General features: G+C 33.0%; 1 protein-coding gene across 2 annotated transcripts; it reads right to left on the bottom strand.

The window, feature by feature from the left end:
* Positions 1-2,785: 2,785 nt before the first annotated feature.
* Positions 2,786-6,934, bottom strand: LOC115968326 (sorcin-like). Of its 2 annotated transcripts, none has more exons than XM_031087693.1 (10): positions 6,795-6,934; positions 6,606-6,664; positions 6,458-6,498; positions 6,327-6,358; positions 5,224-5,252; positions 5,020-5,056; positions 4,818-4,825; positions 3,883-3,959; positions 3,459-3,532; positions 2,786-3,020 (listed from the first exon to the last, which is right to left on the bottom strand). In XM_031087693.1, the coding sequence occupies exons 1-9, from the start codon at positions 6,876-6,878 to the stop codon at positions 3,489-3,491; spliced, it is 411 nt and encodes a 136-aa protein (XP_030943553.1). In that variant the 5' UTR covers positions 6,879-6,934; the 3' UTR covers positions 2,786-3,020; positions 3,459-3,488. The 2 variants fall into 2 exon arrangements, with proteins under 2 accessions (XP_030943553.1, XP_030943554.1); XM_031087694.1 differs by having other exon boundaries at positions 2,903-3,020; positions 4,818-4,874; positions 5,017-5,056.
* Between the last annotated feature and the right edge of the window lie 5,995 nt (positions 6,935-12,929).

The following is a 12,929-nucleotide window of genomic DNA, read 5'->3' on the forward strand; positions in this document are numbered from 1 at the left end:
TGAATTATTTATGGATAAATTTCTCAAGAGAAAACCAATATCAAAACAAATGCTACTTGCCCAAGAAAGTAGTAGTCACATTAACTGAACGAAATTGTTCAAAGTAAAACCATCCATCTTAAAGTTGACTTGGAAAATCTTCTTGTATATCTTGGGCTATAGGCTAAAATTTTAGAATGCCATCCAAATTATTGTGATGAAGTTAAAAGGGCATATCTACAAAAGGTTCCTTATTAACCTCATGACTGCAACTTTCCACGAAGGAAAATTGGATTTTTTTTTCATTGATATTCAATAGTGCTTGGTTTGATGAGTATGGAAATTGGTTGTAGTATAGTTAACAAACACCTTTTTGTTTTTCTTTTAAGCTGAATATTATCAAATCCATGTATTTATTTACTTATTTTATTTAAGACCCATGTGAAAAAATTCCTAGCTGCAGCTATGTGAGAATGTGAGGGTGGCATTGATGCGGGAGATGAAAGAGAATTATTATTTAATATTATTTATGTTTGCAAGTCAATTGTATTTTTATGTTTTAGGTCCTAGTAGTTTATTGGGCTTTTAGTATTTTAATTTAGAAGTAAGGTTATTTTTGTAATAAGGCAATTAGGGTTTCCTAGCCATTAAGGGTATTTTTGTAATAAGGCAATTAGGGTTTCCTAGCCAATTAGAACTAGGGTTTAGTAATCCTTTATAAGCAACCTATTGTACTCCTTGAGGAGATAGTTGATATTTTGATTAATGAAAACAATGGCCGTTTGGTCTGGTTTTCTGCTGGGTCTGACTAGAAGGATCCATAGGTTTTATTTTTACAGGTGCCTTTTCTGGATCAGCAATTTCAACGTGTGCTTCTAGATCTTCTCCATACTTAGGGCAGTTCTTGTTTGTCCTCATATGTCCAAGCTGACCACATGCCCCACAAACAAAACTCTCTCTTGCAGATTTCTTCTCCTTAAAAACCTTGACTTTATCTCCCGATATTTTGATTTTCTTACTGACTAGACCAACACTTGTGATATCATTCTTTTTCGTTAAAGCTTTCACCTTTCCATGCTTGCCTTTTTTCGCAATAACATTTTCTACCAGCTGGGAGATTGAGAGAGTGAGAGGCAGATTGAGAGAGTGACTGAGAGAGTAGCTGTGGGAATGAAGTTTATCAGCTGGGTTTTTCAGTTTGTAGTGAGGGAAGAAGTTTTGATATTTGTTGAGGAAGTTTTGATATTTGAAATTTAGAGAGTGGTACCCGAGTCCATCAAGCTCGGGTACCTTTCTGTACTGGCCGGCCAATTTTTAAGGAGTTCAGTCCATAAGCTGCCAGTACAGAATGGAACCCGAGCTTGATGGACTCGGGTACCATGAACAGTACTCGAGCCCACCAAGCTCGAGTACTAAATGGCCATTTTTTTTTAAAAAAAAATTTAATTAAACTTTCCATGTCAGCAAGCCACGGTGGATTAAAAAAATATGGTACTCGAGCTCACCAAGCTCGAGTACCAGAAAAAGTGGTACATTGCTATATTGTTCGGAAACAGTGTTTCTGGGCAAATTATTTCCAAAATTAATGGTAACGGGCCATTTTGCCCCATGTCCTACTGCTTGGGCCCAATTTGCTGGGTTTTCCCGTGTATGCATTTTTAGTAAATCACAGATTATGAAAGATCTTATGGAGAATAGAGAGTTCACACTTTGATTATTGACCTGGAAGATAGCAAAAAAATTCAAATTCTGTTTTGCATTGGTTCTTTAATGTCACATTTGCATTGATTATGGGGTGACTAGCTTGAGACATTCTAAATTCCTTCTCATTGAAAATTAGAGTGCCAACACAAAGCTATTTGTTGAAGACAAATGTTACACTAGGTGGCCTTACGTTCATGATACAAACTCAAACCATATCATTCCTCATTTTTTTCATTATCAAGACTCGTGTTTTTCATCACGTAGTTCCAATCCTAATTGGTGGTAGTATGATTACTGACTAGAAGAATAGGCCATAACCATATTAATGCAATTTTTACTGAGAATAGTGGTGGATTAGCTTTAATGTGGCGTCAAGAATGCAACTTGAAGGTGCAAAGCTTCTCCCTCAACCATATTAATTAATGCAATTTTTACTAAGTAGATATGGATTCAAATGGAGATTAACTGGTGTTTCTGGTCACCCCGAGACACATCAAAGACGACATACTTGGGCTCTTTTAGATAATCTAAGTCAACAAATGGACTTTCCTTGCGTCTCACTTGGCGACTTTTTACTGTCATCTTTAGAGAAGTATAGGATGAATGAGCGATTGTTTTACAAGATACAACTATTCAGGGTGGTATTGGATCTTGGACTGGTACTACTTTTAATGTGTGGCAAAAGTAGGCGAGAGACCACTTACAGCTAGCATATATTTGGATCTTGGACTAAAGACAATTGACAAAAACGAGGTTAAATGCTCAAGCTACTTAGGTACCAACCGAGAAGATAGAGAAGAAATCCAAATTATCTTGCACATTTTGGTCTTTAAATGTCTTGCATCAATCATGGGGTGACTAGCTTGAAACAATCTGAATTCCCTGTCATTGAAATTTGGAGTGCCAAGACAAAGCTATCTATTTGTTGAAGTCAAAGGATACACTGAGGTGGCCTTAGGTTCATGATATAAGCTCATCCATATCATTCCTCATTTGTTCATTATCAAGACTCGTATTTTTAATCGTATGGTTCCTATCCAAATGGGTGATACTTTGATAGTAAGATTACTAACTAAAGGAATATAAATCATACAACGCAAAAAAACAAACCAAGACTTGAGCTGAGACACATTGGCCATTACTAAAGCACATCTTGCTTGGCATCATCATTTCAAATAAGCAATTTTCAGTATCAACAATTGTATTAAAAGAACTACAGAGCCAGAAAAATCGAATATAGTATAAACATCAGACAAATGTACGGAGGCAATGTACCACATCTGCTAGTCACCTTTGCCTGGTATTCTGGAGTTGATTTCATATTCTACAATTTGCAGCTGAACAAGAAAATAATGCAACGTGTTCAAATATTTTACTTGACAATGCATATATCACAAAACTAGCACACTTTAAAGCAATGTTTTGCACTCTTTTAACAGTTATGGAGAGTTTCAAAATCAAGCAAATCTAGGATGGGATCAATGAGATTGTAGAGTCCCAAACAACCCTCCCCCTCACCACAAGATGCAGGTGATACAAAGAAAATTTGAAGGCTTTTACAGTGAAGATCACTGATATATCCAGGTATGAAGTTTATAACAGAGACTTTTTTTATGGGATGAAATTCTCTTTGGTTTATTCTCTCAAAGAGCTTAATCATAATCAGTCTGTAAAGACTAAAGGGGTCATGAAAGGTCACAATGAAGTAAAAGTTAACCATCATAATGAATTAGGGTACATTTAAATTTCTCTTGTAGGGGAATCAGTGTACTCACTGCAAAAGACAAACTGGTTGAGATCAAGAGTCACCCTGCCTTGCTTTGCTGTATCAAATGAACTGAATAAATTCCTGCAACAAACAAGATTAGGAATTCATAGTAGCACAATAATATTTGAATAGTATATATAGTTTAATGAATATAACTTATTTATTCCAGATTTAAGTAGTCTCAATTCACGTAATGTGTCATATGGAGTAGGAGTTTACATGTGCTAGGGCAGACCATTTGGCATAATCAAACCTAGAAGACTATAATGACTTAATGAGATCCATCAAATATAAGTCCAAAACCAGCCCATGGGCACCATGCATACCCACCAGTCCACCATGCCCTAAACTTGTACTGTCGCCCACATTTCACTAAATCAAAAAGGTACAACATTAAACATGCACTTTTTGCGAGTATAAGGGACATTTACCGAGCAGACTGTAAAAATATACAAAGAGATATGAAGTCATCCAGCCGAAATCTCCCATTCTTCTTTTGATCAAAGCTCTGAGCAACCATGGAAAATCGTATAAGTATTTTCAACTTGATAAAACCAACTGAATACCTCAATATTAAGATTGCATAACAGCAGAAAGTCTATAATGCAGAGAAACAAAAAGTGGAGCATTAATTACTTAATTGCATGATCAGCAAAAATTTAAAAAGCCTCAAAGAGGTAGTCACATGTAAATTCAACAAGTCAAAATAACAGGAAAAAAAAAAAAAAACACGCATTATTAGAAAACACAACTTTAGCTACAAGTTATTATATGCCTTAAAAAAAATTTTGAGTACCTCCCTAGTCCTATCTTCTTCATTGAATAAAAGCTTAATATACAGGTCAAGAAAATTTTTATTGAATTACGACCAATTAAGCTTCTGAAACATGATTAGCTGAACTTAAAAGGCTACTATATAAAGAGACGCCAAACAGGTCAAGAAAATAATTATTGAACTATCACCAATTAAACTACTAAATTGTGATTTTCTGAACTTTAAAAGCTTTTAGAAAAAGATATGCCACATGAAGCACTAAAAGAAGGTGCCCACCAGTTTGAATGTGAACCACATGCACAAGTCTGTTGTGCAATGACTAATGCCCCACAGACGTGTATTTTATAACTTTATCATTCCAAATCCCTAGGTGTTATTATTCAAAACTTTATGTAACTGAAAACATAAGCCTTCCTAAACATTTGCTAGAGCAATTAGGAGAAAATTAGTAACGGAGAAAATCAGCCCTGGAGATTAAAGAATTCTAAACATAATTTTCATAATAAAAGTTTCTAGCACTTATCAAAAAACCCAAAAAAAAAAAAAAAAAAAAAAGTTTCTAGTCTTATTTGTCAAAAATATAAGCTCTACCTCGCAAACTGTGTAAAAAGCAGGAGAGTCCAATGAGAAACCAATCTTCACCAACGACTGTAACCATCACTCAGAAGTTGAGGAAAAAAAAAAAGATACTTAGGGTAATCACATGGTTTCTCATCAATAGTATTGTCAGATAAAGGAAACCTCATTTATTCATCCAAACATTCTGGATTTTCATATATCTACAGAAAACTACCTCATATACGTCATCCGGAACAATATAGCCACGACCCCTGTAATGATGACAAAACATGAAAAGATAATTAAGGCAAATAAAATACTCAGTTACATCACTTAACAATCACATCATGTGAATTTATGAACATGTAAATACATCGGAGGCTTAGAGTATATAACAGAATAGCGTGTCAAAAAAAAAAAAAAAAAAAAAACAAATCACCTTTCTCGGTCAGAGAAAGCTTGTTGAACCTGCAAAGAAATCGGAAGTAGAAAAATGTAAAAGAATAAGAGATAATAAAACTTAATGATACAATTGATTCTTCTACTCTTCTAAGGTGATTCATCAAGGAAGAAGAAAGAAATTGGGTACCCAGAATCTACATATCAGAAATGTGACATAATATGGCCTGCGATGACATTTACACAGAGATACATAAAATGCACACGTTTAACCCTTCAGCCAAAACTTGGCAGAAATTGGTCTCTAGCACCAGCTAAATGTACCTCACACAGTTCCCTGACAACCCGATATTTCATCATAACAATAGTTTTCAAAAACAAAGAGGTACCACCACTATGAAAAACAAGTCAAAATAAAACAACTGCTCCTACATCTCATTGAAAGGCAAAACTACCAACATAATCAGTCTATAGCACCAGCTAAATTCACCTCTAACAATCTATCCCTAACAACTCAATATATCATCATATCAGGATTGTTCAAAAACAATGACCACACCACCACTTGGAAACAAACAAATTTATAATTTTTTTTTAAATGTGCATTAAGTCCCTAACATTTTTGGGTAAAGTTCTATTTTAGTCCTGAAATTTGAAATTTTTTTTTTTTTTTACTCAAAAATTGTAAACACACCAGGTTTGTCATTTTGTAACCTTAGCATTTATAATGCTTGCTTATGTGGCAAAATTTGATAAAGCCAAATGGCGCTCTGTTATAAAAGCAAGGTTACAGAAGGACTAACTTGGTAGGCTTACAATTTTTGAAGAACTCTATTATAGCAGCAAGGTTAATAAACAAGGACAAAACTCTAAGTTTTGCCCAATAAACAATAACTCAATAATTCTATTTATAGCTGATAAAGTGATATAAGTGGGACCCAAATGAGCTTGCTAACTCAACTGTTGTGCCACAACTCGCCCAGCATCACCCCCTCTACCACTCACAACTTACCACTTTATGTGTCACCTTAATAACTCGTACTAAAATAACAAGTGAACATAATTTTAAGTAAAAATCATATAATTTCACCCAAAAAAAAAATTTTAATCTCTGAATTATAAACATATATAGGAATTTCTGACCTTAAGAAGGAACTTGTTGAGTGCAACGAATTCTGACGAAAGAAAACAAATTTAACAAAATCGTGAACAAGTTTTCTAAGCACCCAAACAATCAAACTAAACCAAAATAACGAATTTGAAAAAACAGTTACCATCGAAGCTCATAGTGCCATTTCTGTCAAAATCGTACATCCTGCAACATGTACCGTACAATACACACATCATCAGTTGATACAGTATATACGAATGTGTATAGATATATGTAAAAATACGTATAGGATACGTATAGAGTAGAGAGACCTGATCATTTGCTGGACGACGGAGAGAGAGAATTCGAGGTTTCCGACGGAGAGAGCGCTCTGATCGAATTGGGAAAAAGGTCAAAAGTCGTCGTTTTTTTTTTTTTAGGGCAAAAGATAGAGAAGAAAGAGGGATTTTTGGAAATTGAAATAGACAAAAAAGGAGTTGAAGAAGAAGAAGAAGAAGAACCTTGAGCTGAGGAGCTGTTATGGTTCCGGTTTTCTCCGAGTCGACTCGCTCGAACCAGTCCTTCAGCATCGCCGTGTTCTCCATTTTTTTGATTTGTACTTCCACAAGCTCTGCGCTCTCTGTGACTCAGATCAACTCGTTCGCGAGTGAATCAGTGAAGTGAAAAATGGTGGCAATTGCCAATTATAGTCTATAGAACCGGCGTCGTTTTCAATTGTAAATATTTTAGGAAAGAATAATAATATTATTTATTCATCTTAAACTTGAGTTATTACGTGGAGTCTAGTAAAAGTCATTTTCATGAATAATTAAATTTCCTATCAAGTCAAAATTACTCATATTTTCAATCATTAGTTTGAAAGTTGGTAGGTCAATAGTACTTTTGAAATTACTTGTGTAATTAATCTGTAAAAAAATTAAATTGTTTTTTACAATCTATATAGCTAGTTGAAATTGCTAATATTTTCATTCTTAAATTTAAGTGTATTATGCCAAGAGATGTATTGCATTTGACTTTTAAAAAATTATGCTTTCATTGATATTACATTGAAAATTTTGTACGTGCAAATTACTAATCTGGTGAAATATTCAGACGACATATGCATCATGCTTGCAAAAAAATCTTAGACTTTCTTAAAAAAAAAAAGATCTTAACTTTGACCAATACTTAGCAAATACATACAAGTATTGCATTATTTTATATTGGGTGAGTACAATTATTTAAAAATTGACTACACATATAATTAGCTTGTAACCACATGTATATACATGAATATATTTAAAATATATACATTAAAATGCATACTATAATTCTTACCTATATAATTTAAATATTATTGATAGTCTTTTTTTTTTGAACTTTTTAAAAAGTCTTGTAAGAATATTACTCCATTAGGTAGAAAATGAAAATTGTCCATATTAAAAAAAAAAATATATTCATTAATTTTAAACATTTTGGTTTTTGTACGGTACTTTATTTTCAAAAAATCAAGTACTAAGTAAAATTTTTTTTTTTCATTTTTTTTCATTTGTAAATTTTATATTATTAGGTGAATTATAATATTTAAAATAGTAATTAATATTTAGATTATGAACTGTGGGGTGATTTTACTTTATTTTTTTTTCTTTTTGTATGGTGCTTTACTTTTAAGAAATCAAGTACTGGGTAATTTTTTTTCACTTTTTTTTTTCTTTTGTAAATTTTATATTATTAAGTGGATTATAAATATTTAAGATAGTATTTGTATTTAGACTCTATATTTTAGAATGTGGACTGTGGAGTGATTTATCTTTATCTTTTATTTTTATTTTTATTTTTGTATGGTACTTTATTTTCAAGAAATCAAGTACTACGTAATTTTTTTTTTTAGTAAATTTTTTTCATCTATTCATTTCTAGCAACTATATTTTTCAAATTCTCAACCACTATATTTTTTAAATCTCCCAAGGTTATCATTTTTTGTAACATTTTAATTTGAAATTTATCGAATCTATGTAATTTGGAATGAAATTATTCATCACTTTTTCCCTACAAAATTATTTTTTCTTTTTTTTGCCTAGTTTAATTTTTTAGGTTATGATTATTGTAAGGGCGGATTTTGGGGCCCAGGCCCAGTGAGCAGGCTACTCTGGCCCAAAAGACCCTCAACAATGAATTTATAGAGAGTGGGTCGAAGAACTAGGTCAAGACAGAGTGCACGTAATTGTCAGTAAGCCATGCAACCATGTAAACGTGGGAACGTTTTATTAAGCTTCCTGGGATAGCCGTTCATGAAACAACAACTTGAACTTTTCTTATAGAACTTCTCTCTTTTTCTCTCTCTTTTCCTTACTTTTTGCTCTCTCTGGCTCCCGATCCCCTGGTCATGGGGGTTTTCTTCTCTTATATAGCGTCCTTCGGATGATGATGGCCCTACACTTGTTGATCATCTAGGCCTCTACTTGAGTGCCTGTCCCATAGGACATCACCTTCCTTTTTTGTGAGTTGCACTGGCCAAGATAATACTGTTCTCCTGTCCTCTCCACATTAATGCGGCTGGAAAAGTAGCTTCCTTACATTTAATGCGGCAGTTGTGGTTGCCCCCCTGCGCATCCAGCATTTCCTACGGTCTGGGATGATCTCCCACTATGTGAAGGGCGCGCGTTGGGTTCCTATTTGATGCGTCCGAGGAGACATTCCTCCTCGGACGCCTCTTAAGCAGGCCCGGCCCGACCCAACAGGGTTGGGCTGGAAGTCCTCTGGCCATGTCTTCACTTCTTGTCATGGTTGGGCCCCGCATGGGTGCCAAGGCCCACCGTTGACTGATGGACTTTTACCCCCATAATTATTATTCATTAACTTATCATTATCCCTTTCTAATTTTTCTTTTAAAAACCTATCAAATTTTAATTTAAGGGATTATTATTATTTTGATTGTTAAGTTTGGATTAAAAATAATAATTTTGTTTAAAAAAATGATAATGATGAGTTTGAGTTTAAGTTAGACTTGTTAGAGAGATAGAGTTTCACTCCTTATTAAGTTTGGACTAAATAAAGATAATTTTATTTAAATATTGTGCTGGCATGGAATATTGTGAGAGTTTCAAAGATTTTGATTTTATATATATACTAGTCGCTACCCCGTACGATACACAGAAAAACTATTGCCTCTGAAGAAAAGAAATCCAAAAATGTGTAAATAAACATTTTGAAAAAAAAATTAATTGAAATTAATCTAAACAAATAATTAATCAACCAAAAATATAGCTTTTAATAAGAAAACAAAAAATCACATGAACTTAAGAAGCATTTAAGGTGAAGAATTAAGATCAACCTACTAAGACGCAAATACCAAAAACCCCAAGACTTAAAACTTTAAAATTTATAGAATCCCCAAATTCTACTTCAGAGCCAAACCAAATTCAACAAATTTATATATAACATACCAAATAAAAATTTATCGTTCTCTAGTCTGGAAGACATAGGTTGCATATTTGATTTTTCTCCAAAAAAAAAATAGAGATGCTTTATCTGCCACGATTATCAACATGAGTCATTTTCTTTTTTCTTTTTTAGTCCTATCATAATTTTTTTATATAGATTATCAACGTTTGAGTTTGAGTTTAAGTTGGACTTGTTAGAGAGATAGAGTTTCACTCCTTATTAAGTTTTGATTAAATAAAAATAATTTTATTTTTAAAAAATGATAATGATGAGTTTGAATTTAAATTGGACTTATTAGAGAAATAGAATTTCACTCCTGGTTAAATTTAGACTAAAAAAATAATTTTATTTAAATAAAATGATAATTTTATTTAAATATTATGCTGATGCAGAAAATTGTAAGAGATTCAGAGACTTTGGTTTTTATTTTAAAAAAAAATGATAATGACGAGTTTGAGTTTAAGTTGGACTTATTAGAGAAATAAAGTTTCACTCTTGGTTAAGTTTGGACTAAAAAAATAATTTTATTTAAATATTGTACTGACAAGAAAAATTGTGAGAGTTTCAGAAACTTCGGTTTTATATATATAATATATATATGGCATTTGGCCTTACCATAAATTCTTTATTATAAACTTTATCCACATTATCTCTTTCTCTATCTTGCATGATAATTTGAATGTTATCTTCAATTATTAATATTATTATTAGATGGTTTAAATATTACGAGCCAATAGCATTTGGATATCAGCATGAGGCTGAGGAGAAGGCAGGTCGGGAATCATTATGGATATCCATAATAGTTCTAAATAAACCAGCTTTCATTATTATGATTGACACGAATCTTTCGGTTTATGTTGACAATTCTATTATAATCTACCTATGCGAAAATATTTTTGTGTTAAAAGCTTTTTGAACAATCAAATGATGTAAGGATAAATTGAAGTGAATTAGAAGCTATCTTTATTTAGTGGTTAGTTAGTGCGATCGCAGGGGGTTTATTTTTTTTATAAGTACTGTATCAAACTGTTTATACTTTATAGATTAATATTTGTTCACCTTATTTTCCATTACGTGGTAGAGTGTTGTTCTACTTTGGGGGCACCCTTGATTCGATGTGGCAAAAAGGGTTGGGGTTCACTGATCCCACCTGAACTCGAATTTTTTGACATGAAGTAAAAACGGTTTAACGCTGCACAATAACTGACATTTAATTAATCAAAAGTATTAAAAAATAAAATTGATTTTTTATTTTTAAAAAAATCACGTGATCACGCCATTGATTTTTTTTTTTTTTTTTCTCAAAAAATACAATGGTTTCAAGAAGAAAAAAAAAATCAAACTTTTATCTAGTTGCCTATAAATGAATTGAAAAATGAATTATTGAGCATTCTTGTTACTTGAATAATGTGATATGACAAAGTATATGTCAAGATAATTTGGTTGCAATAAAATTAAAAACATATATTTGAAATTATAGATATATGAGAGAGGAAGAATTTGAATTTTGGTTCACCTCATAAATGAAACTAGGCCATGTCTTTGAATTACAAGGCTCTTGCCGTTCCTTGCTATATTTCAAACAATTTACAAATGTGTATCCACCGTCATGGTGAAGAAAGCATCCAACAGGCTTATAGTTGTCTGCATATAAGCATCATTGCTTGGAAGTTTTGTAACAGCACTTCTATTGCTTTTGAAGGTGAAATTTCCTTGATTTTTAGACTTTCCCATAATCATGGCAAGAAAAAGTATTAAGGAGGAGGCCAGGGAAGTTCTTGTCATGTGCAGTGAGAGAAGTTGGTCCTGAAATTTCACTATTCAACCGGTTGAAATTAATTGTTGGTTTCTCAGGTCTACCATCCCCGGTGGGTTTTCATACCCTTCCCCACACATTTGAGCAGGCATTGCTGAAGTTGTGGAGGTGGCAGATTGAAGCTTCTGATAGACTGGTCGAGCATATTTATCAGATCAAAGCTTTTAGGGGCTAGCCAGTAGATATCTATGCTAGTGGATCTCCTTGAGAGGGGATGATTTTTTAACAGGAAGCAAGGAGAAGCTGGCTGAGATTTTGTTTGGCTTGCCTAAGGTAGCTATCCTCTGATGGTCCTACACCGTGAACTGGATACTATCAAAAATTGACTAAACTTTAGCTGTTTAAAAGAGGGATTATAAGGTTTAATGCCTGTCGGATTCAGTAATGATGATATTAAGAACCGCCTAGAATTTGATGCTGTGGTTGATATTCTTGCTGTTTAATCATTAATGTGTATTATTAAAATAGGATGAAGATATATTTTTTTCAATATATGCTTGATGGTTGTCTACAATTTGATGTTGTGGTTGATGTTCTTGCTGTTTAATGTGTGTTACTGAAATAAATCGAAGTTTTATTTTTTCAATACAAGCTGCCTAAAATAACTTGTGGGCTACATGAATACATGTGCGTGGATTTACACATTTTAGATTATCTATCTTTTTAACTAGTATTTTTGAACTGCTGATCCAGCAGTAGTTTAGCAGTGAGTGTTCTTTTCTTCAATTTAAGATTGGATTGTTTTATGTTTTGTTTCATTTTTGTGTGCGTGTGTGTATGGATAAGGTGAACTTTTATAAATATAAATTCAAACTTTTCTTGTGTGGGGTTTGCAAATGAAGAGTTTATAAGAGGAGAAAAACAACTTTTGAAAAATATTCATCGATGCAGGCCAGCTCATAGTCATTACATGCAAAACCAAGATCATTTTTCAGTCCCATTAACCAAACAGGAAAACAATATTTTGAGGTGAAAATTAATAGACTGAAACACAACAACCACTTGCTTCACTTGGACCTACAGAGGCATCAAAGACAAGGAGACATTTGAGCTTCAATTATGACTTTAAGTGAGAAATTGCGGAATATGGAACAAAAGGGAGGCAATGTGACTCTACTTATTGGTTGTGGTAACTATGGCATATTATGTCTGTTTTACAACCAGGTGTAAGCTAAATTGTTTTACTGGTGTAAATGGTGTTTGACTTACTTATTTGTTGTGGTAACTATGGCAATTTCCACTTGATGTAAATGGTGGCAACTATATTCTAGATATTCTTGTTTTTACTGATTTAATTTTTTGACATTTGTGCATAGGGTATGTTTCCTTTTTTTAAGTGGTTTTCATGCGTGTACATACTAAACATTAGCATCGAGTGTGAAGATAAAATACCACA

This window comes from Quercus lobata, chromosome 11 (genome assembly GCF_001633185.2).
Source record: "Quercus lobata isolate SW786 chromosome 11, ValleyOak3.0 Primary Assembly, whole genome shotgun sequence".
In the NCBI taxonomy this organism is placed as follows: domain Eukaryota; kingdom Viridiplantae; phylum Streptophyta; class Magnoliopsida; order Fagales; family Fagaceae; genus Quercus; species Quercus lobata.

Excerpts from the sequence above, each read along its gene's own strand:
- LOC115968326 (XM_031087694.1), bottom strand. The coding sequence starts at position 6,878 with ATGGAGAACACGGCGATGCTGAAGGACTGGTTCGAGCGAGTCGACTCG. Across the intron at positions 6,499-6,605 it reads GTCGTCCAGCAAATGATCAG|GATGTACGATTTTGACAGAA; the intron begins GTCTCTCTACTC and ends TACATGTTGCAG. Across the intron at positions 5,057-5,223 it reads GCTTTCTCTGACCGAGAAAG|GGGTCGTGGCTATATTGTTC; the intron begins GTGATTTGTTTT and ends TCATCATTACAG.